At 61.2% G+C, this 26,168-nt stretch overlaps 9 protein-coding genes and 2 non-coding genes across 11 annotated transcripts; 6 read left to right on the forward strand and 5 right to left on the reverse strand.

Annotated features, from left to right (window-relative positions):
• Positions 1 to 298: 298 nt before the first annotated feature.
• On the forward strand, positions 299 to 1,680 carry A1Q1_08182 (nitrilase; the record flags this gene model as incomplete). The annotated part of the gene is made up of 3 exons (XM_014326329.1): positions 299 to 532; positions 714 to 1,483; positions 1,548 to 1,680. 3 exons carry the CDS (start codon positions 299 to 301, stop codon positions 1,678 to 1,680), a joined length of 1,137 nt encoding a protein of 378 aa, XP_014181804.1.
• Positions 1,681 to 1,760: 80 nt separating this feature from the next.
• Positions 1,761 to 4,515, reverse strand: A1Q1_08183 (uncharacterized protein; the record flags this gene model as incomplete). Its single annotated transcript, XM_014326330.1, has 5 exons — positions 1,761 to 2,891; positions 2,949 to 3,309; positions 3,347 to 4,065; positions 4,169 to 4,236; positions 4,386 to 4,515. 5 exons carry the CDS (start codon positions 4,513 to 4,515, stop codon positions 1,761 to 1,763), a joined length of 2,409 nt encoding a protein of 802 aa, XP_014181805.1.
• Positions 4,516 to 5,019: 504 nt separating this feature from the next.
• On the forward strand, positions 5,020 to 9,211 carry A1Q1_08184 (cohesin complex subunit and chromosome segregation protein; the record flags this gene model as incomplete). Its single annotated transcript, XM_014326331.1, has 10 exons — positions 5,020 to 5,573; positions 5,618 to 5,786; positions 5,838 to 5,942; positions 5,986 to 6,326; positions 6,374 to 7,651; positions 7,722 to 8,130; positions 8,196 to 8,716; positions 8,768 to 8,908; positions 9,078 to 9,162; positions 9,206 to 9,211. The coding sequence occupies 10 exons, from the start codon at positions 5,020 to 5,022 to the stop codon at positions 9,209 to 9,211; spliced, it is 3,609 nt and encodes a 1,202-aa protein (XP_014181806.1).
• Positions 9,212 to 10,169: 958 nt separating this feature from the next.
• On the forward strand, positions 10,170 to 12,759 carry A1Q1_08185 (uncharacterized protein; the record flags this gene model as incomplete). The annotated part of the gene is made up of 7 exons (XM_014326332.1): positions 10,170 to 10,348; positions 10,640 to 10,782; positions 11,162 to 11,258; positions 11,509 to 11,941; positions 12,009 to 12,067; positions 12,118 to 12,510; positions 12,570 to 12,759. The coding sequence occupies 7 exons, from the start codon at positions 10,170 to 10,172 to the stop codon at positions 12,757 to 12,759; spliced, it is 1,494 nt and encodes a 497-aa protein (XP_014181807.1).
• A 743-nt stretch (positions 12,760 to 13,502) lies between these two features.
• Positions 13,503 to 14,998, forward strand: A1Q1_08186 (uncharacterized protein; the record flags this gene model as incomplete). The annotated part of the gene is made up of 2 exons (XM_014326333.1): positions 13,503 to 13,774; positions 14,026 to 14,998. The coding sequence occupies 2 exons, from the start codon at positions 13,503 to 13,505 to the stop codon at positions 14,996 to 14,998; spliced, it is 1,245 nt and encodes a 414-aa protein (XP_014181808.1).
• A 556-nt stretch (positions 14,999 to 15,554) lies between these two features.
• A1Q1_t224 lies at positions 15,555 to 15,634 on the reverse strand. The gene has a single exon. It is a non-coding gene; the product is annotated as a tRNA-Phe (tRNA).
• Positions 15,635 to 15,943: 309 nt separating this feature from the next.
• Positions 15,944 to 16,024, reverse strand: A1Q1_t223. The gene has a single exon. It is a non-coding gene; the product is annotated as a tRNA-Phe (tRNA).
• A 174-nt stretch (positions 16,025 to 16,198) lies between these two features.
• On the reverse strand, positions 16,199 to 17,098 carry A1Q1_08187 (uncharacterized protein; the record flags this gene model as incomplete). The annotated part of the gene is made up of 2 exons (XM_014326334.1): positions 16,199 to 16,522; positions 16,568 to 17,098. 2 exons carry the CDS (start codon positions 17,096 to 17,098, stop codon positions 16,199 to 16,201), a joined length of 855 nt encoding a protein of 284 aa, XP_014181809.1.
• A 444-nt stretch (positions 17,099 to 17,542) lies between these two features.
• A1Q1_08188 (uncharacterized protein) lies at positions 17,543 to 19,296 on the forward strand (the record flags this gene model as incomplete). The annotated part of the gene is made up of 2 exons (XM_014326335.1): positions 17,543 to 18,120; positions 18,165 to 19,296. 2 exons carry the CDS (start codon positions 17,543 to 17,545, stop codon positions 19,294 to 19,296), a joined length of 1,710 nt encoding a protein of 569 aa, XP_014181810.1.
• Positions 19,297 to 20,791: 1,495 nt separating this feature from the next.
• A1Q1_08189 (nucleus protein) lies at positions 20,792 to 23,462 on the forward strand (the record flags this gene model as incomplete). Its single annotated transcript, XM_014326336.1, has 4 exons — positions 20,792 to 20,925; positions 21,341 to 21,768; positions 21,814 to 23,002; positions 23,126 to 23,462. The coding sequence occupies 4 exons, from the start codon at positions 20,792 to 20,794 to the stop codon at positions 23,460 to 23,462; spliced, it is 2,088 nt and encodes a 695-aa protein (XP_014181811.1).
• Positions 23,463 to 23,647: 185 nt separating this feature from the next.
• On the reverse strand, positions 23,648 to 26,009 carry A1Q1_08190 (uncharacterized protein; the record flags this gene model as incomplete). The annotated part of the gene is made up of 2 exons (XM_014326337.1): positions 23,648 to 25,232; positions 25,318 to 26,009. 2 exons carry the CDS (start codon positions 26,007 to 26,009, stop codon positions 23,648 to 23,650), a joined length of 2,277 nt encoding a protein of 758 aa, XP_014181812.1.
• Between the last annotated feature and the right edge of the window lie 159 nt (positions 26,010 to 26,168).

Below are 26,168 nucleotides of genomic sequence, written 5' to 3' on the forward strand. Positions count from 1 at the left end.
TGTCGATACTGACGACTGACTCGGTGTTCTGAGGAAAGAAAGTCGCCGCAACGCAGTTCTCCGAAGAAAGTGAGCGACTTGCCCACCTCGGCGTCATCATCAGACTTACTCAGCCCAGCCGAGCTCAGCCCACCCGTTTCAGCCTTATCTATATCTTGCAACTGTCCTCTCTTCCGCTAATTCCGCTCATCTGATCCGTTCTCGCCCCTCGCCACTTCATCTTGCAACTGTCCTCTCTTCCGCTAATTCCGCTCATCTGATCCGTTCTCGCCCCTCGCCACTTCATCTCTACCAGTAAATGATGGAGCACCCCCGCACCGTCCGCGTCGCGGCCGTTCAGGCCGCCTCGGTCGCCTACGACCTGCACAAGAGCATGCACAAGCTGCGCTCGCTCGTGTTCACGGCGAAAGATAACGGGGCTGAGATCGTCGTCTTCCCCGAGGCATTCCTTAGCGCCTACCCGAGGCATCTCGACTTCCGCATCGGGAGCAGGAGTCAGGCGGACCGTGACTGGTATGGGCGGTATGTCAAGGTGAGTGTGGCCCCGGGCCTGAGCTGCGAAGCAGCGAGGGCAGATGATGTGTGAGCCATATACAAGTAGAGAAGGATAGGAGAGAGTGGAGAGGAGGACCTCGCTGTTCTCACTCAGTTGCCTTGGGTGCTCGCTGCTCGCTGCTCGCTGCGCTCGCTCTCGCAGTGGCTAACGCCTTCAGTCCGCCGTGCATGTGCCGTCCGACGCCGTGGGGCACGACTGGCTGAGCACCGCACCCGCGCAGTCCCCCTCCGACCCCTTCTGGGCGTTCAAGGAGCTCGCCCAGATCGCACGCAAGTACGCGCTCTACCTATCCGTGGGCGTGATCGAGTGCTCGAACATCGGCTCGACGCTGTGGTGCACCAACCTCCTCTTCGGCCCCAGTGGCATGCTGCTCTCCAAGCACCGGAAATTGCAGCCGACGGGCGCCGAGCGCATCGTGTGGTCGCAGGGCGAGGCCGTCAACCCGTCTTCTGCGCCCAAGGCGTCGAGGTCGGAGAAGCGTGATGCCGAGGGAAACGTCAAGACGGCGGCGACGCGCATGGAGGAAGGGGACGACAACCTCCCCGTCGTGCAGACGCCGGTTGGGCGGATCGGCGCCCTGATCTGTTGGGAGAACTACATGCCTCTCGCCCGGTACGTCATGTACAAGAAGGGCGTCGAGGTGTACCTCGCCCCGACGGCGGATGGGCGGCAGACCTGGCTGCCCTCCATGCAGCACATTGCAATGGAGGGCCGGTGCTACGTGATCACAGCGAATCAGTACCAAAGCCAGGCGGATTTCCCGGCCGAGTATCCCCCCAATCTGGCAACGTACTCGACCTCGGCGCACAATGCGGCTAGCGGACAGGGCGTCCCCATGAATGTGGACGAGAAGGAGAAGAGAAGGAGGCCAACACGCCCGAGGTCTGGAGTCGGGGCGGAAGCGCGATCGTCGGCCCGCTTGGAGAGGTGCTCGCCGGCCCGTTGTGGGACAAGGAGGGCATCATTTATGCCGACGTAAGTTATGGGACAGGCAGGGGGTAAGTGCTAACGGACAGCTCGACCTCGGCGTCATTGACGGCGTCAAGCTCGACTTTGACCCTGTGGGCCACTATAGCAGGGAGAGCCTGCTCATGGGTCTGCTGGGCGACATGCCGCGTGTCTAGGCGAAGCAGTAGTCAGTGAGAACCGTCTATCAGTATATCATAGTGAGGGAACAACAACAAGAGTGATGCATGACGATACTTCACTGCCAGAGCACGTTCTGCCCCGCAGCAGCCGCAGCCGCAGCGTCCGTTAACCTCGAGTCAATATCGACGGGGAGGAAGAACTGCTCAAGTCCGACAAAGGGTGCAAGGTCGCCCTCCTCAAACGTGCCCCCGAGACTGTGCCCGTCCAGGAACAGCGGCAGACTCTCGCCCTCACCTAAACTCAAGCCCGAACGCTGCAGATTCTCCTGTGCGAAGAGGAGGTCGAATTCAGATATCTCCCTGTTCTCGGAACCCGAGGGCGACTCGTCGAGAATCTGGCTCGCGCCCATGAGCAGGTTGGGCACAAAGGGCGTGTGCTCGCTGCCGACGCTGCCTGCCGTCTCGCTGGGCGCGGGCGCGCCGGGATGATGTGCCTCGGGCAGCGGGGCAGTGGTTTGCTTCGGACTGCCCCTTGCGCTCTTGGCCGGTATGACTTTTTGTTTCCTAGCCCGGCGGAGAATGAGCCGCAGACTGCGCGCATACCGTCCGGCAGGGATCTCGGAGAGTGTCCGCGCCAAGTCTTCCACGTCTCGAGCCGTCTTGCGCAGGTCCAGCTCGGCGGGGAAGAGCCGCGCGATGCGGATCAGAAACGTCGCCGCGAACGCGGCACACACATGCGTATAGTGCACGGCGTAGCGGAGGCCGTTCCTGTAGTTCTCGCCATGGAGGCAGATCTCGAGACATGCCTGCGCGTTCCGCATCGCCCTGAGGGCGAGCACGCGTTTCTCCTCGGGCATGTTGGCCACGTCGGCGGGATTCACGATGCCACGCAGCAGCTGGCTGTTCACGAACAATTCGGCGTATTGCCGCTGCACGACGAGGCTCTCGCGGTAGAAATCGGCTTTTCCCTTGCCGAACCGCTCGGCCAGGACGTGGTCCCAGTATCGCTCCCAGGAGTCGAACTCGGCATTCGCCTGCTTCAGCCGGTGCAGCGTTGAATGGTCTATAGGCACGTCGGGGGCGGCCGTGAGCTCAATGTGCAGCGGGGCGCGGAGAGCCGTGAGCTCCACTGTCGAGATCAGGCGCGCGTCAGACGTGATGCTGAGCGGGTGCTCGAGCAGGCGGCGGCAGTGTGCGATCGTCTCGTCCTCGCGCAGAATCGCGGGTCGGCCCATTCCGTACGCCATCTGGTGTTCCATCAGGTACAGCTGGATGTCAGTTTCTGTAGGCTGCGAACAACTTACGCAAAACCACACTCGCGACTGCACGACGAGCGGACGCTCCTCCTCTAGCTCCTCGGGCGACTTGCCTTTCCCCATGCCACCGCGCAGGAGCTTGATGAACGACCGGTTGATGCCCATGTCAAGCGCCATGCGCACGGCATGTCCGCCAGGCAACCAGCCGTTGTCGCTGAACGCGCTCAGGATCGCCATCGCCTGCACTGCCTCGACACGCGCGACGGGATTGAACATGGTGTCCGTGGCAAACTTTTGCGCTTGCAGCCGCGCTAACTTCTGGACCGTGCTCGTTGGGTTGCCCCCATCGCGTACGCGTGCACCAACCATAACAATCGTTGTTATTGAGAACGGGGAGCGCTTCTTGAGCCTGGTGTTAGTTGATGAGATGGTATGACACAACTCACGAGTCCCAGGTGTCGTATTGCTGGTCGTAGCAGGGGATGAAGTGGCTAGAGCCCTGGTAGTAGATCGCCATGAGCTCGCGCGCTTCCTCCTCTGACACGATGCCCTCGTCCACGACATCTAACAGCGAGTGGGTATGAGCCTTCTTGGACTTGGACTTTGGCACATCCGTGACGGTCTGCGTCAAGCCCTGCGCCTCGACGATCGTGCGCTGAGCGCCATGTCGGGCTTTCTTCGTCCCCAGATGATCTCGGCTGTGCGTCCTCTTGAGCGGCGTAACGCCGAGATCCTCCTCTGATCGTGTCTCCTCCTCGCGCGCCCTCTCCACCGCCGCCTCCGCCAACTTCGACATGGACCCCAGCGGGTTGATGATCTCCTCTGTCCCCAGAATGTCGTCGGGTGCTTCTGAGCCCGAACGGGAAGGTGGCAACGAGTCCGTACCCCCTTTGTCTCGCCGCCGATCCTTAGTCGTCGCGAGGCTAGGGGCCCATGAGTGGCCAGGCGTGGCGTGGGAATGGCGCTGAGCGGCGTCCATGGGCCCGCCGATGTACGGGTTCACGGTGCCGCGTGTGTTGAAGGAGGGCGAGCTGCCCACCTCCGTACCACGGCGCGGAGCCATCGATGCGCTGGGTGAGTGCCCGTAGGAGAGCGTGTTCGCGCTCGAGGATGAGGGCAGTGTCGACGAGTTGAAGCCGCCGCTGAGCATGCCCTGTCGCAGTGTCTGGACGAGATCAGTCAGTGTGTTCTGGATGCCGGACACTTGGTTCTCCAACGTCCGAATGCGACTGCATTGTCAGCTGAAGCGGACAAGCATAACAGCTTACTCTTCGCCAATCGTATCTGGCCGTCCTGGTTTCTCGAGTACACATTCCAGCCCGCTGTTGATACAGCGCTTGCACGGCGGGTCATCAGCGCCGACGCAGCGCATCTTCATCCGTCGGCAGTTGTTCTGTCCGTTAGCTAAGACGACCCAGTCCCGTCTTTTAGCTGCACTCACGCATGCTCCTGTTCGTCAGCTGTGGAAAGTGCCGTTCAACTCACGATTTGTACGGTTGATGCCTGGTCGCCGCTCCTGCTTCTCCTTGCCGGATCCCCCTGAGGGAGACGCTGGAGAGCCGTCGTCTCCGCGTCCGCCAAGATACCGGCCGTCTAAGGGATAGCTGCTTTGCATGGTGGATGCTGTGTGTGTCTGGGTTGGGCAGTCGAACTAGGAGGAAGGCATAATTGTCGGAGAGTCGTAGGCGAAGATGAGGTTTAAGAAGCCGCAATCCAGAAATCAGAGACGGTGATCACACGAGGTGTTCGAAGGTGTGAACGACTTGACAATGTCAAAAGGTCGAATGTCGAATGTCGAATGTCGAATGTCGCGGCCGTACTGGTGGCTAGAGTCTCTGGCTCCTCTGATCCGGACAACGCCGAGAGATCGTCGGAAATGACGGCGCGTGAGTGACCGCTCTCTCCATCCTCACTGTTGTCCGCCCCGCTCGGAACCGGCCCGGGTACCGGACTCACCAGCCCGCTCACTGATGGCCGCCTCGCGAGACTCACGTGACTCCCATGCGCACCACCCAAGTCGCGTCAACTGGTGTGAGGACACGGTGGGAGCGCGTCTCAACAACAAACCGGCTGCTTGCATCATCTAGACCCCCATCCACACCACACACACTGCTTCAAGATGCCGCTCCGGCGGCTCGAGCTCCACAACTTCAAGTCCTACAGGGGGCACGTCAACATCGACTTTGGCGTCGCTCCCTTCACCTGCATCATCGGCCCCAATGGTTCCGGCAAGTCCAACCTCATGGACGCCATCTCCTTCGTCCTTGGCGTCAAGTCTGCCCAGCTCCGAAGTACGCAGCTGAAGGATCTCGTATACCGAGGAAGGAAGGCTGCTGAGGGTGTCCCCGAGCTCATGGGCCTCGATGCCGACGCTCCGGAAAGCCAGAACTTATCGCAGAACGGAAACACGGACGGCCGCACCGCGTCGGTTGCAGCTATCTACGAGGACGCCGTTGGCAAGGAGTGGACGTTCAAGCGCACAATCTCGACTTCCGGTGCTTCGACGTACTATCTCCAGGGCAAACCGGTCACCTACGTCATCTACAACACGCAGCTTGAGAAGTTCAACATTCTCGTCAAGGCCAAGAACTTTCTCGTCTTCCAGGGAGACGTTGAGGGCGTTGCTAGTCAGGATGCGAAGGCTCTCTCCAAGCTGATTGACCGCATCAGTGGGTGAGTGAAACGCTAGATTCAGTGTGAGGTCTAGCTGACATCAGCTCTCTCGAACTCGCTCCTCAGTATGAGGCCGCGAAGCTGGCGCAGGAGAAGGCTGCCGAGGCTGCCAACGCCAACCACGCCAAGAAGCGTAGCATGCTCACCGAAGTCAAGCACTTCAAGGACCAGAAGGCCGAGGTCGACCAGTGGGAGCAGCTTCGTGCCGCAAAGGTGAGCTGAAGTCAGCAGATCATTGCTAATCATCAGGATGCCATGGTTCAGCGCCACCTCATGTGGAAGCTTTATCACCTGACGCAGGAGATCAACGAAGCCAAGGAAGAGGTCGAGAAGCGGTCTGAGCAGCTCAACGACCTCAACGGCGAAGTCGTGAGTCCTGAAGGTCCGACGTGGTGCTGACATTGAGCACGAGCGCGAGAACGAGCTGAAGGAGGCGCGCAAGCACCAGGCCGAGACGATGATCAAGGTTAAGAAACAGGAGGCCAACGTCAAGAAGGCGGAGAGGGCTGTGGAGGAGAAGCAGCCGGACCTCGTCACTTTGGAGACTCAGATTGCTCACTCTGAGAAGAAGGGTCGCAACACGCAGGCCATCTTCGAGCAGGTTGAACGCGACCACAAGCGTCAGGCTGATGAGCTTGAGACTCTGGAGGCGGGCAGAGCGCAGATCAACGAGCGAATGGAGGAGGCAAAAGAGCGTCAGCGGCAACGGAACGTCAAGGCCGGCAAGGCTCTGTCTGCCGACGACCTTGCCGAGTACCGCAAGCTGTGAGTTTTGCGAGAGACATGGTAACTAATGACAGGCGCTCCGAGGCGAATGTTACTGCCACGACCGAGCGACAGCAGCTCGAGACGCTGCGTCGAGAGCAAAAGTCTCTTCGCGACGCCATTGCCTCCATCGACGATCGTTTGACGCAAGCTGAGCGCAAGCGTAGCAAGCTCAAGGACGAGCTCGACACGCTGTCCGAGAGGGAGGGCACGATGAGCGACAAGGTCAAGAGCCTGGAAGCCGAGAAGAAGCGGATCAAGGCTCAGATCGACAACGCGCAGGCCGAGCGGGAGCGCATCTCTCTGCAGGAGACTGAGATCAACGATCGTCTGCAGGAGGCGCTGAACAAGCTGCTTCAAGCCGGTGTGGACCGAAGAGAGTCTGAGCGTGAGGCCAAGATGAAGGAGACTTTGGCCAGCCTCCGACGCGTCTTCCCTGGTGTGCACGGACGGGTGATTGACCTGTGCAAGCCCACTGCTGGAAAGTACGACACTGCCGTTCAGACTGTGCTCGGCCGCAACATTGATGCTGTTGTTGTTGACCAGGAGAAGGTTGCCATCGACTGCATCGAGTACATGCGCCAACAGCGTTTCGGTCAGGCGACCTTCATCCCGATCGACACCATCCAGGTCAAGGCTGTTCCCGAAAAGTTACGAACCATCGACCGAAGAGCGCGTCTTGCGATCGACTGTCTTGAGTTTGACCCGGCTGTCGAGCGTGCTATGCAGTATGTCTGTGGTAGCGCGCTCATCTGTGACACGACCGAGGTTGCGAAGACTGTCTGTTACGAAAAGCGCCAGGAGGTCAAGTGCGTTACCCTTGACGGCACTGTGTTCCACAAGAGCGGTCTTATCACCGGTGGTCGCGGACACGCCACTCGCAAGTTCAGTGACCGCGACGTCGACGGCCTGAAGGCGACGAAGGACAAGCTCGTTGCGAAGCTTCATGAGCTTAACGCGTCTAAGCCGAAGGAGAAGGCTGACGAGAGCCTGATTCAGGATCTCGCGCGTCTTGGCGCTGAGCTGACGGAAGCCAAGGACGACTTCCAGGCGACTCAGCTCCGTATCAAGGGTCTGAAGAAGGAGATCTCTGCTGTCGACCAGGACATCAAGATGATGACACCGGAGAAGAAGAAGCGCGAGTCTGCCCTCACTGCTGCCGAGGCGCAGAGCGCGCAGCTCGCCTCCGTCGTGGAGTCGGAGGACGACAAAATCTTTGGCGCCTTCTGCCAGCGCATTGGCGTCGCGAACATTCGCGAGTACGAGGACGTCCAGCTCAAGGTTGCGCAGGAGGAGAACGAGGTCCTGCAGTCGTTCGTTCAGCAGGACCGTCGTATCTCTCATCAGTAGGTATCCAGGCGTTGCTCTGCTAACCATACCCAGGATCGAGTTCCAGGCTGCGCAGGTCAAGGCTACGGAGGAGCGATTGGCCCAGCTCCAGTCCATCTCGTCTAGGGAACTGAGGAATGCCGAGCGCCTGCGCGAGAACAAGGAGGAGCTCGAGAACGAGATCGAGGAGCTGCAGGCCGAGATTGAGAAGCAGCGCGAAAAGCTCGAAAAGTACAACACCAAGCACGAGAAGGCGTCTGCTGAAGTCGAGGAGGCGCGCGACGCTGCTCGTCAAGCGCAGCGCCGACTCGACAAGATGCTCAAGGAGATCTCCTCGTACAATGACGGCATCGCGCGCTGCGGCTCGGACCGGCATGCGATCTACCGCAAGTGTCGTCTTGAAGACATTGATCTGCCGCTTGAGTCTGGATCACTATCGAATGTCCCCATCGCCATTGATGACGTGAGTTACTACATAATGGGAAATAGCTGACAAAACAGGACAGCGACGCGATGGACGTCGATGAGGACTCACTCAGTCCAGCCAAGGTCAACGACTACGGTATCGAGCTAGACTTCACGATCCTGGAGGAGGATGACAAGGAGAACAGCGCGGACGACCACGGACAGGAGCTCGAAGCGCAGATCAACAAGATGAAGGTGGACATTGAGCGTGTGACGCCAAACATGAAGGCCGTCTCGCGATTGGAGGAGGTCGAGAACGAGCTCCGAGACGCTGAGACAGAAGCGGACGAGGCACGACAAGAGAGCAAGCGTGCGCGCGAGGAGTTCCTCGACCTGAAGAAACGGCGGTGCAATCTGTTCAACAAGGCGTTCACGCACATGTCCAAGTGCATTGACCAGATCTACAAGGACCTGACCAAGAACTCTGTCGTGCCGCAGGGTGGTATGGCGTTCCTCTCACTCGAGGACGCCGAGGAGCCCTACCTCGCCGGTGTCAAGTACAACACGATGCCGCCGGGCAAGCGTTTCGTCGAGATCGAGCAGCTCTCCGGAGGAGAGAAGACGATGGCTGCGCTGGCGCTGCTGTTCTCAATCCACTCGTAAGCTGAGAGCTCCTCATCCAAGCTGACAATTAGTTTCCACCCCGCACCGTTCTTCGTGCTGGATGAGGTCGACGCTGCGCTGGACCCGACCAACGTGTCCAAGCTTGCGCGCTTCGTTCGTGAGCAGTCCGAGAAGGGCGTCCAGTTCATCATCATCTCGCTCAAGAGCACCCTGTAAGTTTAACGGGCCGAAGCTAAAGCCGAGGGGTCCAAGCTGGGCAAGCCAGGCAAGCCGAAGCAGGGCCGAAGCCGGCGGCCACTAGTCGTTGGCGGGCGCCCATTGCCGCATTGCCGGCGGCGGCGGCGAGGTAGCCTGAATGTTCAGGGACGCTGACAGGACCAGGTATGAGCACGCGGACGGATTGGTCGGCGTGTACCGTGAGCAGGTCATGAACAGTTCGCAGACGCTGTCGCTGGATCTGGCCAAGGTAAGCTGGCAGTGCTGGATCAAGCTGACATCAGTACGAGTAGGCATAGACGTCGAGGGGAGAGATCAGCAAGGTAGAAGGAAGAAGGATAGTAACAGTATTCGAAATTGCATGTACGCTTGATAGTTCTTGAGAGACGTTTGGTAAGCTCAGTGGTAAGCGGAGGGGTGCGGAGGCCGAGTGAGGCACGCCTCGCCAGGGACGAGGGACGAGAGGTCCAATAAACGAGAGTTGTGGTCAGGTGACGTTGCGGCAGTGGTTGTACCTTGTGGGTGTGGGTGAGTTGGGATGGTGAGCGCTGAGCTTGTCGAGGACAGACGTGGCTGGTCCCTGGGCCAGATCCCCAGTCCCAGGATGTAGCCCAGACTGGGGTGAGTGTAAGCCAAGAGCATAAGCCAGCCAGCCAGCCAGCAGCACAGCGAAAAGGGGCCGGGTATATGATTATGGGGTGGATGTGGTCAGCCAGGTCAGCCAGGGTGAGCATACAAGCCAACAAGGCGGCCAGACATGACGTCGCCTGTCCTATCGCTGACCGATGCCATCTGGTGCCGTACCCGGCTCTCACCTCAGCACTCACATACACACCCGGTGATCATCCCATCCCAGCCCTGCCTCCAGCTCCGCGTCATTCCATCTCCCCCCTCCCCCGATCCCATCCCTCCCTTCGATCCTCGCATCCTCGCGCGACTGAACTCGTTCCATCTACACACACACCACACCTTGGATCCATCCTTTATCATCCATTGATCCTCATTCCCCCACCTACCCACCTGTCCACCTATCTCGGCCCGTTTCCGACCCCATCCCTACCTGCGTGCCATCCAAGCCGAGTGCCGCAGCCACCACCCTCCCCCCTTTGCCGACCCTTTCTTTCCCACTTGGTCTTGCACTAGCTTCCGGGCGATATCCGCATCCCATCTGGTCCGGTCTCACCTTCCTCCCTCCTCTCTCTTCATCCACGACCAAGCCCGCACCCGCACCCGTACCCAAAAGCAGTCGCAGACGCCATGACGCTCCCGGACGCCTGCAAGGAGATCGAGCCGTACTTCAAGCTCTCGGCTGAGAAACTCAAGGAGATTGTCAAGTACTTCCGCGAGGAGTGCGAAGAGGGCCTCCTCCGCTATGGCGAGGACGTCGCCATGGTCCCCTCCTTTGTGCCCACTGTGCCGACGGGATCCGAGACCGGGTGAGTACAAGCAAGCACTGGACGCGAAGCGCGCCGCGTGATCGGCATACCGCATCCGAACGGAGCCGGAGCAAGACCGAGCCTCCTGAGCCTTCCCATCTTCCAGGTCCGAGTGACCAGGTGACGGCCCGTCACGGCTCGTGCCCAGTACACCGGCGTACCGACCTGGTCTGCTAGTCACTCAGCCCGCTGTCGGTGCGGCCAGCCCGGCTTCTGCCTGACTCGTCGCGCTCGTGCGTGTCATGTCTCCGGCTCACTCGCTGCGCTCGTTCACCGTTTGCTGACAGACAGAACCTTCCTTGCGCTCGATCTCGGCGGAACCAACCTGCGCGTGTGCGAGGTCAAGCTCGAGGGCAACCACAAGTTCTCCCAAAAGCAGCAGAAGTACCGCGTCTCGGAGGACCTGAAGGAGGGCGAGGCGAGGGTGTTGTTCAGTGAGTCACTGCGAGAGCATTCGCTGCGCTCGTGCTCGAGCACTGGCCCTCAAGCTTGCGACAGCTCGAGCCAAGGTCGCGCGAGGGAAGGATGGGCACGGCTGGCACGGGAGATCCCAGCATGAGAGATGTTTGGGCCAGCTCGGGCACGCGGGACACGCGGTGACGCCCCGAGGCCGCCCCGAGGGTGGCTTGGCGAGGGCGTGTGCTGCGTAATCAGCAGTTAGAGCGCCACCGTCCATGCGCCCGTGCTCCTCCATCTGCCTTCCCCACTGCTGCCGAATGATCGCTCAGCTCAGCCCCACATCGCATGCCGGCTCTCTATCCAGCTCGGGAGAACTGCGCATTCCCTCACTCAAACAATCTCGCTAACATGCAGACTACATTGCCGACTCGGTTGACGCCTTCCTGACCGACTTTGGAAGCGAGATCCCCATGGACGAGAATGAGCCCCTGCACCTGGGTTTCACCTTCTCGTGAGTAACCTCGGAGTGGTGCCGGCTGCCAAGGGTGTCGCGGGTTCTGTGCAGTCTACCCCTGACGTACCCGGGTACCCCGCACTACACGGTGTCTCGCGACGCCTTCTCGCCCGTTAGCGCAATCGGCGGTTCGGGCGTCCCGCACAGCTGGGACGCGTGCTGCTGCAGACGGTCACTGGCTTTTGGAGGATCGGCATGACACTCCCACGCTCCAGCTCGTGCATTGTTGAGATTAGCTGACTTCCAGCTTCCCCGTCGAGCAGACCGCTCTCGACGCCGGCAAGCTCCTGACATGGACAAAGGGATTCGCAGCCAAGCACGCTGTCGGCAACGACGTCGTGCGCCTGCTCCAGGACGCCTTTGACCGCAAGCACATGCACGTTTGCTGCAGTGCGCTCGTGAATGACGTGAGTGGCTTTACAATTTCCCAAGCTTCGGTTTTCCCTCCAAAGAGTCAAGCTGACATTCAGACTGTCGGCACGCTGCTCTCGCGCTCGTACCAGAACGGCCCGGCGCTGATCGGCGCCATCTTCGGCACGGGCACGAACGGCGCGTACATTGACAAGACTAGCACGATCAAGAAGCTCGGAGAGGAGAAGATCCACAAGCTCGAGGAGGGAGGCGCGGACGCGGGAGAGTACATGGTCATCAACACGGAGTGGGGAGCGTTTGACAACAGGGTGAGTTGTGCCGAGGCGGCCGCTTGGCCGCCGCAGCTGTGGTCGTTTTGTCCGAGCTGACATGCAGCGCCGATGCCTGCCCGTGTCCATCTTTGACAACAAGCTGGACCGCGAGTCGATTAACCCGTGAGTATCCCGTAGCTTCTTGACCAGAGAGTTGGTAGCTGACACTTCAGGCGAAAGCAGACGTTCGAGAAGATGGTGTCCGGCATGTATCTCGGCGAGATCACGCGAAACATCCTGCTGTACATGATCGATCTGGGCGAGCTGTTCGAGGGTTACTCGACCGAGGTGCTGAACACGCACTACGGCTTTGACACGTCGTTCGTGTCCTACGTCGAGGGTGCGAAGGACCTGGCCGAGGTCAAGAAGATCATCGTCAACATCCTCAAGGTCAAGGAGAAGCACATCTCGGACCGCGACGCCGAGATCGTCCTCTGGGCGTGCAACATGGTCGCGCTGCGTGCATCCTACCTCTCGGCCTGCGCCATGGCTACCGTCATTCTGCACACGGAGAAGAACAGGAGGAAGGAGGAGAGCAAGACGATCGACGTGGGCGTTGACGGATCGTAAGTTATTCCTTTCCTTGCAGCTGACACACCTCGATTGAAGACAAGCTGACACCCAGGGTCGCCCAGTACCTCCCAGGCTTCGAGGAGAAGGTGCGCGAGGCGCTCCGCCTCATCATCGGCGAGGAGTGCGCGAAGCACATCACGATCGGTCTCGCCAAGGACGGCTCGGGCGTCGGCGCGGCGCTCGCGGCGCTGACGGCGAAGAAGGCGGCCGAGACGCACAAGCACAGGCGGATGTCAAAGTAAGATGAGCGGGGCGAGCGAAGCGAGCCCGCGTTAGCTTTGCTGGCGCGAGCGCGAGTTGGAGTCTGTCCGCCCGGGTTCTTAAGTATTGGAGCCCTGCGGCTGTCTCCGCATACCCAGAGCAAAGAGAGCGCGCCGGCATCAGCCCGTGCAGAGAGACAAAGCGAGTAGAAGTATAGGCAGTCTGTTTCTGTAGTTAGTTTCCTAAGCATCTGGTCTAGCCTTGGTCCGTGTGTGTGTTCTTCTGGGAGTCTGTGGTATGGTTGCGTGCGGCGTCCCAAGCATAGCCAAGCATGCCCCAAGGGGGGTTTTGGTCGCGGTGACTTCTGTGGTGAGATCGGCCAGGCCCGAGGCGGTGAGTCTGGGCCCCCACACGTGAGGGGGTGTCGTCTGAACATTTTTACGTTCCTCGGCCCGTATGCCTGAGTCCTCCTGAGCCTGAACCTGGGTTTACCTGAGTTGCGCGAGTCGAGTGCGAAGTGAGTCAGGAGTTGCTGTTGGGATCGCATCGTCACTGTCTCTGTGTGTGGGAGACCTGTACATTAATCTTAGACACAACAACAACGCACACGCGCACACACGCACACACTCGATACCGGCTCCAGATCGACAGAGGGACAGAAAATCAACCGCGACTAGAGACCAAGTGGGCATCGCTTCGCTCCACACCGCCCTCTCACCTCTGACTCCTCGACCATCCCCTCCCCTTTCAACAGTTGATCCGGCTCGTGGTACAGCGTGACACAATGCCCTCCGAGACCTCCCCCCTTATCTCTCCCACCCCGACCTCAAACGGCGTGGGCAACACGCACGCCGCCCCACAGAGGACGTACACGAACGGCGACCGCGAGGTCGAGGTCTGGAAACCGGGCAAGTCTGGATTCTGGGCGACCCTGTTAAACACACTGGGCGATCTGATCGGTACTGGGCTGCTCGCTACGCCCATCGCCATCGCGCATGCGGGATGGGTGTGTGGCCCGCTTGCGCTTGTGATTGTGTGCGGCGTTACGCTTTGGACGTGAGTATGCCCCTGGCAGCTGGCGGCCGCTGGCCCGGAGGGTCGGCCAGTCGGCCATTGCGATGTTCGGAAGGGGGTGTGTTGGCAGGATGTACAGCTGGAGTGAGAGGGGAGGCTGCAAACGTCGACGCGGAGCTCAGTCGCTCTGCCCCATCCTCAGCCCCGAATGTTCGCCGCCGCTCACTCCGGGCGCAATCTGTTCGCCGCGCTCGCATTCCGCTCACTCGCTTCGCTCGTTCGCTAACACGCAGGCTTAAGATCCTCCTCCGGATCATCGAGAAGGACCGCCGCCTGCGCAACTTCACCGATGTGATCGGGTACGCTCTCGGCACTAGGGGCGAGGCGATCGTGACCTTCCTCTTCGTAATCGAGGTGTGCGCGTGGGTCATTGCGCTCATCGTCCTGTTCTCCGACTCGCTCGCCCTCGTGCTCCCCCAATACACGTCTGACCAGTGGAAGCTGCTCGGCCTTCTGTTCATCGTGCCGACGACGTTCCTGCCTCTGCGGTACCTGTCCTTTTCGAGCGGTCTCGGCATTCTCTCGACGTGGCTCCTTGTTGCTATTCTGATCTTTACGGGCCTCGTGAACCCCAAGGCTCCGGGAAGCATCCGCGACCCGGCGCCGACGGATCTCTGGCCCGCGCACGGGTTCTGGAAACTGTGCTCTGTCTTTGGCCTCCTCATCTCCGGATTCGGCGGACACGGCCTGATTCCCAATCTGATCCACGACATGGCGGACCCGCACCAGGCCGACCTGGTGTGCGACTTTTCCTACGCGGTCGCCATGGCCGTGTACGTGCTGGTGGCCGTGTTCGGGTATCTGATGTATGGGCGGGACGTGTCTGACGAGATTTCCAAGGACCTCGCACGCACGCCGGGCGTGACCAAGGCGCTGAGCGCGTTTGCCGTGTGGATGGTCGCGCTGAACCCTTTGACCAAGATTGCATTGGGCATCAGGCCTTTGGCCGATATGATCTTCACGCGCTGGGGGCTGCACAAGACCGAGCTTGTCCCGCTGGGCGCGCCGACGCCGCGATACGTCACGCGCCCGCCCTCGCCGGTGTCTGAGGCAGAGATCGAGAATACGGAGAACACGGCGGTCGGGAACTTGCTGCAGGACGAGCAGGACGCGCAATCGGCAGCATACCAGCGCGCACTCCGCGATGCCGAGGCGGTCAACGAGAGCGGCTTCAGTGCGTACGTCGACGCGTCCCGTCGGGTATGACCCCGCCGCATCCCTGTTCCAGCCCCGCAACGCGGCCGCGCACGCTCGCAGAGAGAGGATCAAGGCGCTCTGCAGACACGCGACGCGGCTCGTGCTCGCCTTCCTCTTCGTGGCGGGGGCGCTGGCCATGCCGTCTTTCGAGCGCGTTATGGGCCTCCTCGGGTCTGGGTTTGCGAGCTTGACGTTGATTATCATTCCTGTTTGGGCCGGCGCAAAGGTCTTCGGGTGGAGGTGGTACCACTGGCTCGCCATTGCTGTGTCTGCGGTTGCAGGCGTGCTCGGGACGATTGCGGCCTTCAAGTGAGATTATTATAGAGTTTTGATGCATCTTGTCTTGTTTCTTGGCTTGACGTGTTACTGGCAACTGATAAACACATTGCACACTCACACTCACGCCACGCACAGACACAGACACATCGGGAAGGTGTGCGGGAAGGTGCGGCAGTGATCACCTCAGCCACGCGTCTCCACACGTCTCCTCGGCTCGATCACACCAGAAATTAGCCAAAAAGCTCCTCCGGGACCTCCTTCGGAGGCCCCTTCGGAGTCCAGCGAGTGGGACGAGGGCGGATCGAACGCCCGACCTCAAGAACTGAAGGCTTCACTCTCGCGCTCTCCCAACTGAGCTATCATCCCCTGTCGCTGTGGCCGAGCGTCTCCGGCGCGGGGCGCAGGCGCTGACCACGGGGCGGGTGCGAGGCGTCTGTTGTGATGCCGAGCACAGGTACCAAGGTCGAGCAACTACTGTGCGCAGTGCCCAGAATGGAATTGATGTTGTGTTGTGAAAAGGGAGACTGAGTGGCAGATAAACTGGTCGATATCACTGAACGATCGTCGCCACACTTGACCTGGCTGACGTTGCCTTGGGCTGTTTGCCCAGACCACAAAAAGCCTCAAAAAGCTCCTCGCGGTCCCCCTTTCGGAAAACCCTCAGAGTCACAGTGATGGGACGAGGGCGGATCGAACGCCCGACCTCAAGAATTGACTAGCTTCACTCTCGCGCTCTCCCAACTGAGCTATCATCCCTGGTCACTGCTGACGTGAGCTGTGGCGGGGGGCGCGGCCTCGGCGCCCTCGCTGCTCATTCCTGCTCGTCAGTCGCTTTGTAATCAGTATCCTCCTCTGTCTCCTTTGTTTCCACGTTGATAAATGCATGACATTGGTCAGCTGCTCAGCCAACCGAGCTCATCTTCGGGCAGCCTACGGCCTAACCTCAAATTTGACGAAGATGTTGGCGACCACATCAATCGGCTCGGGCTCGATCGTAATTGTGTTGGCCTGCTTTGCGCTTCGGCCCATCGGCGCAGCAGCGGCAAACATGGCGCGGGGCGCGGCGCCGCCGCCCGAGCTGCTGTCGCTGATGTCTGTAACATGGACGCGTGCGCCGGGGATGGCGAGGACCTGGGCGTAGTTCTCAGCCTTTTGAATTGCGTCGCGGAGCGCCGCCTGACGCACACGCGCGTGCAGGCCGCGCTCGGTGCCCGGGGATAGGCGCCAGGCGAGGCGGTCGATGGAGATGAGGGGCTGTTCCTGGCATGTTAGTGAGGCTACCCCGAGGAGGCAACTTACGCTCAGCTCCATGACGAACGCGGACAGCTCGGCGAAATCGTGGAACGTGATCTTGGCAGAGGCCTCGGCGACGTAGAACTTGCCGTACTCCGTGTTGTCGTTCGGGTCCGGGTGGCGCGGCGGCGTGCGCTCAAAGCTCCAGCTGCGGATCTGCTGCATGCTCCACCCGGTCACTGGCTTCTCGGGGCTGCTCGGCGGGAATTCCTCGGGCACGTCAGTCGCCTCACTGGCGTCAAGGGCGAGGCGGGGCTCGGCGTCGCCCAACTTTGCCGGCGCCAGGGTGCGGACCTGCTCGGCGAATGAGGAGGCAGTGGCAGACACGCGCTGCATCGCCTCGCCGGGCTGCTTGCTCTCGTCGCGGATGCGGACATAGACGTCACAGAGCTCCGGAACTCGGCGCACCTCGTGCTCGCCGCTGAGCTCAATACGGGGCGGCGAGGTGCGGCAGCGGAGGGCAGTCCTGGCGATGCCGGTCGAGAGAGCGCCGACGACGAGGGAAAGAAGAACGGAGATCCAGAAGTGGTTGTCCATGATGATGGGTGTGATGGGGAAAGAGTGAAGAGGAGAGATGGAGCTGACTCTCAAGCCAAGTTGAGGCGCTCTTAAGTGGTCTGCTGGTGTCTCAGAGGGCTACATTTACGAGGCTGTACACCAGTCCTCATTCATTCCTCGCCCTATGACGCAAGAAAAGTCAAAGGTGCGTACGCGTCGGTGCCTGGCGGACCGGCAAGCTCCGTCACTGGATCGCTGCCAAGACACCGAATAGTCCACGCCTTTGCCACCCATTTATATTCATCTGCTCCCGCTAATCAGTTGGTATTTGGCTCCGGCTAATGACGTGCCTGACGGACCAACCTCCCGACCGCCGGCGCGACTTTTCAGACCAGATACGCTCGTGTCTCGTCTCCCGCGACCGAGCACGACGACCCCGTTGAGCTCGATACCCATTACTCACCCCCCATTTCGACATTCGACATGTCGGACCAGCAGAACTCTCGCCGTGGACGTGGCGGCTTCCGTGGACGCGGAGGCGGTAGAGGACGTGGCGGTTTCCGCGGCCCGAAGCCTGCTCCTGCGCCTGTCCAGCAGCTGAAGGCCGAGCCTGATTCTGGAGCCTCGACGCCTCTGACATCAGGCATGACAACGCCTATTGCCTCTGGCGCGCAGACTCCCAACAAGGCTCTCACGACGACCAAGTTTGCCGACTTCCCGCAGCTCACGCCCGAGCTCGTCGCCAGCCTCCCCTTCGAGTACTGCACCGAGGTGCAGGCTGCCACCCTCCCGGCGATCCTCGAGGGCCACGACGTGCTCGCTCAGGCCAAGACCGGCACCGGCAAGACGCTTGCGTTCCTTGTGCCTTCCATCCAGCGCCTGCTGCTTGCCCCGCTGCCTGACCGCTCGCTCACCAGCATCCTCGTGCTCAGCCCGACCCGCGAGCTCGCGAGCCAGATCGCCGATGCCGCGCTGACCTTCACCAAGGGTCGTGTCGGCGTTCAGTGTGTCGTCGGTGGCACCAACATCAACACGGACGTGAAGCGTCTCAAGACCGAGCGGTGAGCCGATCCCCCCTCCCCCATGTGTGGCTGACGTTGTGCAGTGCCGACATTCTTGTTGCGACGCCCGGCCGTCTGCTCGACCTGATCGAGAACTACGGTGTCGGATCGCGCCTGTCGCAGATCCGCACGCTCGTGCTCGACGAGGCTGACCGCCTTCTCGACCAGGGATTCCGCCGCGAGCTCGTCAAGATCCTCGACGCGCTGCCCGACCGCAAGGCCGTGCCGCGCCAGACGCTCCTGTTCTCGGCCACGCTCCCGGAGGGAGTGCACTCAATCTCGTCGATCGCGCTCAAGCCCGACCACAAGTTCATCACGACGCTGAAGGAGGAGGACATCAACGCGCACAAGCACGTTGTGCAGGAACTGCTCGTGCTCCCCGGCGATCAGATGATCAGCGGTGCCCTCGAGGTGCTCAAGCGCGAGGAGATGCTCGCTGCCGAGCGCGGGGGATTCAAGGTCATGGTCTTCCTGCCCACTGCTCGTGCCGCGGGACTGTACTACGAGGTGTTCTCCAACCTCCCCACGTCGTACCCTGTGTGGGAGATCCACTCGCGCATGTCCCAGGCCAAGCGCACCAAGTCGACCGACCAGTTCCGTGCCGCCGACCGCGGCATCCTCTTCTCGTCCGACGTCACTGCCCGCGGTATCGATGTCCAGGGTGTCACCGCTGTTGTGCAGGTTGGTCTCCCTTCAAGCGGCGAGCAGTACGTGCACCGTCTTGGCCGTACCGCCCGTGCCGGAGCACAGGGCCACGGCGTTCTTGTTCTCGCCGACTTTGAGACCTTCTTCCTCAACGACGCCACGATCAAGACGTTCGACATGCTCGAGTACCCGGCCCTCGACGGCAGCAGCCTGGCGCACGCCTCCCAGCTCGTGGACGGCGCCCTCTCCCAGGTCTCCGAGGAGGCCAAGGGGCAGGCGTACCAGGCCTGGCTGGGCTACTACAACAGCAGCCTGAAGAAACTGCGGTGGAGCCAGGCCGACCTCGTGCGCAATGCAAACGAGTACGCGCAGCACACGCTCAAGACCGCCCCCGGCCCGAACGGCTGGGTGCCCCCCGCGCTCCAGGCCAAGACGATCGGCAAGATGGGCCTGAAGGGCGTCCCCGGCCTGAACCGGGAGGCCGGCCCGAGCGGCGGCGGTCATCCTCTGTCTCCTTTGTTTCCACGTTGATAAATGCATGACATTGGTCAGCTGCTCAGCCAACCGAGCTCATCTTCGGGCAGCCTACGGCCTAACCTCAAATTTGACGAAGATGTTGGCGACCACATCAATCGGCTCGGGCTCGATCGTAATTGTGTTGGCCTGCTTTGCGCTTCGGCCCATCGGCGCAGCAGCGGCAAACATGGCGCGGGGCGCGGCGCCGCCGCCCGAGCTGCTGTCGCTGATGTCTGTAACATGGACGCGTGCGCCGGGGATGGCGAGGACCTGGGCGTAGTTCTCAGCCTTTTGAATTGCGTCGCGGAGCGCCGCCTGACGCACACGCGCCGAAGCGCCAGTCCGGCCAGCCCTCGCTCCTGCAGCGGATGCAGCCCGATGCCGGTGCCGGATTCGGAGGCGGCTCCGGTGGCTTCAACGGCGACCGTGCGCCCTCGGGCCGGGGCCGAGGACGCGGACGGGGACGCGGAGACAGGGGTCGTGGTGCGCCTCGTCCTTTCTAGGCTGTAGGCGCGTATGAGGGCGTGCCGAGTGCCGCGGCGCACAGCACGGCACGGCACATGCTCGGAATCGGCCCGCGAGGTGCGAGGGAGCAATTCCAGAAAACAACATAGATGACATATAGAAACGACCGATACCGATACCGACCCATACACATAGAGTAGAGAAGAAAAAAACAGACCGGCGCCTCGCCGTGCGCCATGCGCCGCGCGCCCCGAAGTCCTCAAGTCCTCAACCCTGAGCTACCTGGCATGCCTGGCTCGATGGCGCCTGGGCATGGCTGGCGTATTTCGCACGAGCCTGCCCCCGTGTCCACGTTAGGCTCTGGATGAGGCGATGGGGTGACTAGGGGGCGCAAGGCGTGAAAAAAAAAAGAGAAAGGCAAACAAGTCCGGCTCGGAAAGTGTACTGTGTACTTTTCATAGCATATTGTTATATAGACTACGCTACCACTTGTACCACTGGGCTTGCAGGCTTGAGCAGCTGGCGAGAGAAGGAAAGGTTGCCCTGCTGTACTGATATCGGACTTGCCCGTTGACTCTGGCGCAGAAAACAAGCTTACAACTGGCGTACCGACGTACCGACGCCTGCCCCGCAGCAGAGGTCCGCACGGCACGTAGTGTAAACCCTGCGGTACGCGGTCCGGCATGTTCCAAGCAGAATCAGAACAGAGAGAGGAAAAAAATGGGCCGTTATCTTAGCGAGACGCGTCGCTGGATCGCTGGGCTGGTTTGGCCAATGGGTTATCTTTGTTGGGGCTAGTCTAGAGATCTGGGGCGAAAGGGGTGCCACGTGTTGGCTGGCTGGAGCCGGCGGTACAAGGCAAGTGACGGGTACGCAGCCAGTCAGAGCGCGCAGAGGGTACAAGGGGACACGAGGCAAGGGGTCCCTGTCCCCTTTTGAAAGGTTCGACGGAGGGTGTGATCCGCTTGGATCATCCACCGCCATCCCACAACATCCTCCTTTCTCAAGCAAATTTCTCCCAGCGAGCTCACCATCCTCGACAGCCATGGGCGACACCCCGCAAGAGGAGCCCGCTCCCGTCATCAAAATCAGCGTGAGGCAAATCCGCATGCTTTGCAGCAGCAGCAGTAATCAACTGACAATCCCCAGTGCGTCGAATGCAGACGGCTCAAGCGCAAGGTGCGTCAATCCTCCGCAGACTCCGCAGACTGAGCGGCCGCAGAGTGCGCCGGAGTTGCAATCATCGCGATTCCTCCGACTCCGCGCGCTCCGCTCGAACCGCATCCACACCCATCCCGCTCTCCGCCCTCGGCAATCAAACGCTTACTATCACAGTGCGACCGAGTACACCCATGCAACCAGTGCAAGCGATACGACAAGACTTGTGTCTTCCCCGAAGCTGAGAACCCTCGCCGAGGCAAGAAGTCAGTATACCACACACACACGCAGTCCCCCTCCTTCCCCTTCTGGCTCGCACCCCTGTCCCACCCACCCCTTGCTTCATGCAAGCCGCGTTCCTGAATCGACCTCCTAACACCAAAACCCCCCCTTCATTGCCAATGTTGGCCGAACCCCGGTGCTGACACATACCCAGATACCTCGCCGAGGTCAAGGAGCGTGTCGCCAAGCTCGAACGTCTGCTCGCCGAGCATGCCCCGCAGGTCTCCCTCGACGACCTCGGAGGCCCGCTCTCCCCCGCCGCCGACGTAAAGGACGAGCCCGACCTCCCCCACAAGCCCCCGCACGGCGCTAAGGATGCCGGGGGCGGCAGCGGCAGTGTCAGCTCTTCCCCTGTCTCCCGGTTCCAGGACTACCGTCAGCCCCCGACCCCTCCCGCAGCCGCAAAACCGCGGCCAGAGCGCAAGCCCGAGTCGCTCCGCGATAACCGTATCGGCGTCGTCGAGGCGCACGAGAAGCAGCCGAAAAAGGCCAGCGGATACGAGTGGAACGAGCGCGTCAGCGCCGCCGAGAATGACGGCACGGCATGCCTCAGCGTCGAGCCCAACGGAGAGGGATACTTGGGTGAGTCTAGCTAGTTTTGTGGTGTGATAGATAGCTAATCTCCAGGCTTCGCTGCTGGTGCGACTCTCCTGCGTATCCTGCAAGGCGCTGCTGGACGCCAGGGCGGACTCGACTTGTCGGTGTCGCCTCGATCCGAGCCCGAGCCGCCACTCGGCTGGGCCCCGACGCACGGCGAGACGCAGCGCTGGGTCGATGCCTACTTCCGACACTACCACTCCCAGTACCCGATCGTGCATGAGCCGACGTTCCGCGCTCAGCTCTCCGAGGTCATCCCGCAGCCGCCGGCCGCGCAGTGGATGCTGCTGATGAACACGGTCATCGGACTCGGCGCCTTCACGGCCGGTGCGCCAATGTACGCCGTTGACTACTTCCTCGAGCAGGCCAGCAGTGTGATTTCCGTCGACCTGCTCGAGACGGGCTCGCTCGTGCTCGTGCAGGCGTACACGCTGCTGAGTAACCTCGCGCAGAAGCGCAACAAGCCGAATGCGGGCAGCACGTACCTCGGTATCGCGGTGCGCATGGCCATCGGCCTGGGACTGCATCGCGAGCTGCCGATGTGGAACATTCCTCCATTCGAGCGTGAGGTGCGCCGCCGCGTGTGGTGGGTGCTGTACATCTTTGACTCTGGCGCAGCGATCACTTTTGGCCGACCGATCGTGAGTTTTTCGCCGACGGCTCCCAAACTGACCATACAGCTGCTCCCGTATGGCGAGGCGGACGTGCGTATGGTGCACAACGTGCCGGACCGGGACTTTACGCGGAAGAGTGCGCATGTGCCGGCAGCCTCCCGCGGCGCGACAGTGTACTCGTCCCTGATCTGGCAGTCGCACTTCTGCATGATCGGCAACAAGTGCTATGACCGGGTCATTGCGTCTCCGCCGCCGACGGCCGAGGAGTGCCTCGAGCTGGACCAGGAGCTGCGCGAATGGCACAACGACGTGCCGAACTGGATGACGCGCACGGCCACGCCGGATATGTTTGACGACACGCCGTGGCTCTACTTCTCCGCCCACAAGCTGTACTGGCGATACTGCAACTTGCGCATCATCCTGCACCGCCGCCCGTTCCTCGACCGTGCGCTGAAGCACCAGTCGATCGCGGACATGACGTCGCCCACGACGCTGGATCATGGGTTGGCGATGGAGTGTTTACAGGCGGCGCTCGACACGATCACGGATATCCACCAGTTTATGCTTAATGGGGAGCACACGAGGTTGGAGGTGTGGTATGCTCTGTGAGTACGACGCGACGCGGCGAGGGGCGTTGTAGGGTGCTGCGTCTTCCTTCGCATACCCTCAACCCCTATACGCATCGCAACGCAAGCTAACCACTCTTTATTGCACAAGCTGACATCCAGGCACTTCCTGTTCCAGGCCTGCTTCGTCCCTCTCATCGCAATGTGGACCGACCCGGCATCTGCCGAACGCCCCCTGTGGGCCGAAAAGGTGCGCGAGGCGCGCGAGACGATGGCGCGCGCCCAGGACGACCCGCTCGCCGAGCGCTGCATGGCCATCATGGACCAGGTGACGCCGAGCGACGTGGTGCCCGGCGGCGTCGGCCCGCCCGTTGCGCAGATCCAGGACATCTTCTCCGCCAACCTGTGGCAGGGGACCGAGTTCCCAGGCGAGCTGATTCCGTTCGCGGACCTGGCGACGATCATGAGTGTGTGGCCGGCGGGAGGGAATTTGCAGTGAGCGCGCGGCCTTGCGAGCGAAGCGAGCAAGTGTCGCGTGAGCGAGAGCGAGTTAGTATGAGAGAAGGGACGATGGTCGAAGAGCGACAGGATTGAGCGGCTTGCAGTGCTGAGCACTCCAGCGACAGGGTATAGAGCATATAATTGGTGTTGTAACATATGTATAATTCTGGGCTATCTAGCTTTCTACAAACGCTCGAGGCGCATGACGCGGCTCCTGTAGTCGCCATGCTCTCTGATAGAAATGCCAGTGTACACCAGGTCACTGCCGGCGTACTTCTTCCCGTCGAGCTTGTACTCGAGCTTGGGATCGAGTCCTTGCAACTTGAGCGGCGGCGCGACGTCTCCCCTGGTGTGATCCCGGACTTGGAACCAGAACACGACCCCCTCCCTCCCATCTTGACTCAGGAACATGCCCGCGGGCCAATTACTCTCCCAGGGATTATTGAGCCTGTACCAGTCCCCTTTGAGGACGAGGTCATTCAGCTCCCTCGCCATGGCCACGAACTGGGGGACTTGCTTCGCGTCCTCCTTGGGGAGCTTGGTGACGTCGAGCTCGAACCCGAAGCTGCCCGCCATGAGCGCGACATGGGCCCTGAAGGCGAAGGGCGTGGTGCGAGAAGTCTGGTGGTTGGGCACGACGCTCACGTGCGCGCCCATAAGGCTCGGGGGGAAGAAGAGCGACGAGCCGAACTGGATCGCGATCCGGTCCAGCGCATCCGTATTGTCGCTGGTCCAGTGTTGGCTGAAATACGCACTTAGGGCCAGATCCAGCCGCCCACCACCACTGGCACAGCCCTCCCACAACACCTTGGGATATCTCGAAGTAAGCGTTGAAAGGACGCGATACAGCCCGAGCTGATAGTCGTGCATAGCCGAGGGACGGGGAAGCTCGTGCATGCCCCTGTTGTTGTCCCACTTGACGTAGGACACGGGCGCCGAGTCGAGCAGCGCAGAAATCGACGAGATGATGTAGTCCTGCACAGCCCTCTGGCCCAGGTCGAGGACGAGCTGGTGCCGCGTCTCGGTCGGCTCTGTCCGGGGCGCGCGCAGGACCCACTCGGGGTGTTCCTCATACAAGGCAGAGCGGCGCGAGACCATCTCGGGCTCGACCCAGAGGCCGAACTGCATGTGTTTTTTCGTCTTGTGGTGACCGTCGGTGGAGCCAAGAGCTAGAGACGTAACCTTGCGCCCAAACTCGTCCAATCCATGCGGGAAACGTTCCTTGTTCACGACCCAATCCCCAAGGCCCTGTTTATCGCTGGTGCGCGGGTACTTGCGCCCAAACCACCCGTCGTCAAGCACGAAGAGCTGGATGCCCAGCTCCGCGCCCCGCTCAGCGATGGGGAGGAGTTTCTTCTCGTCCAGATCAAAGTAGGTCGCTTCCCAGTTATTCACGAGCGTGGGGCGGGGACGGTGCACCCAGTCCTGGTTCAGGAGGTGCTGTTTCCAGAACCTGTGCAGGTTGCGAGACAGCTGCCCCACGCCGCCAGAGGGGGAGTAGGCGAGCACGAGTTCGGGTGTGGTGAAGGAAGAGCCGGCGGGGAGGGGGTAGGCCAGATGCTGCGGGTTGATCCCGAAAAGACAGCGGACGTGTCCGTTGAAATCGCGCTCGATCTGCGCCTCGAACGAGCCAGAGTAGATGTGCGCGAACCCCCAGGCTGGGCCGGAGGTCTCGGTCGTCGAGGGAGGAAGGAGGAGATACTCCTGTCCGAACAGGTGCGAGGTGTATCCCGCCAGACTCTGGAAGCTGTCGTCAGCGCGTGCTCCGCTGCCACACATGGACTCTGAGCCAGCCGGCCAGCCGGCCAGCCGGTTCCAAAGCAGGCTCGGGCTACGCCCTCACCTGTACTCACCCCTGCATCCCGTGTCCGACTGGTTTGCGGTGCACCCTCCGCTCGCCTGCCCAGTTGCCGTATGTGTACGCGAGCTCCCACTCTTCGTTGGGCAGATCGGTGCCCTGGCTCGCCTTCTTGACCGTGATCTCCTTCTCTCCCCTATTCTCAATCTCCATCCACCGGGACACGACATCATGCCCATGCCACACGGCATAGAACAGCCTCACAACGACGTTGTTCGCCGTATCCTTCATCCTTACTTCGAGCGTGGTCACGTCCCCCTCCTTGCCGAACGTGCACGGCATGCCCGGAAGAGACGGCTTGCCCCTGTGCACCTTGTGTCCGTCGAAGGCGAAGCTGTAGCTCTCGCACCCGTCATGCGCGGCCAGGACTAGAGCGGGCGTCCTGAAATCGCCGGACCCGAGAGTGGGGAACTCGCGCCGCCGCTGAATCGTCATCCACCCCGGAGGCTCCGAGTCGGGTTCCTCGATCGCGTAAGGAGATGTCAGGAGAGATCCCCAGTGGTCCGCCATCAGGTCGCCATACGTCTCGTGGAAGACGTAGGACGACGAGGGCGTGCGCAGGTGGAACCGATACCCGTCCGTGACCGTTACGGGGTCGTGCGCGGGTTTGATGTTGGTCGTCATCTTGGGCCGGCACCGAGGAGAGCTCGCGGAGGGGACGCCGGGGATGTGGTCGAGCTGCGTCATGGCTGAGTACCGCCGCTCAGAGTCGGGTTATATACAGGATACAAGAATGAGGTGACTCGATGTGACGGATCACAACTCACGCCGAGACTGCGATAGTAACGGCCCGAAGCAGCTCACATGATATCATCGGCCCGATCCCCGGCTCACGCCGGCTCACGG

The sequence above is a fragment of the Trichosporon asahii genome, assembly GCF_000293215.1.
Source record: "Trichosporon asahii var. asahii CBS 2479 unplaced genomic scaffold scaffold00018, whole genome shotgun sequence".
In the NCBI taxonomy this organism is placed as follows: domain Eukaryota; kingdom Fungi; phylum Basidiomycota; class Tremellomycetes; order Trichosporonales; family Trichosporonaceae; genus Trichosporon; species Trichosporon asahii.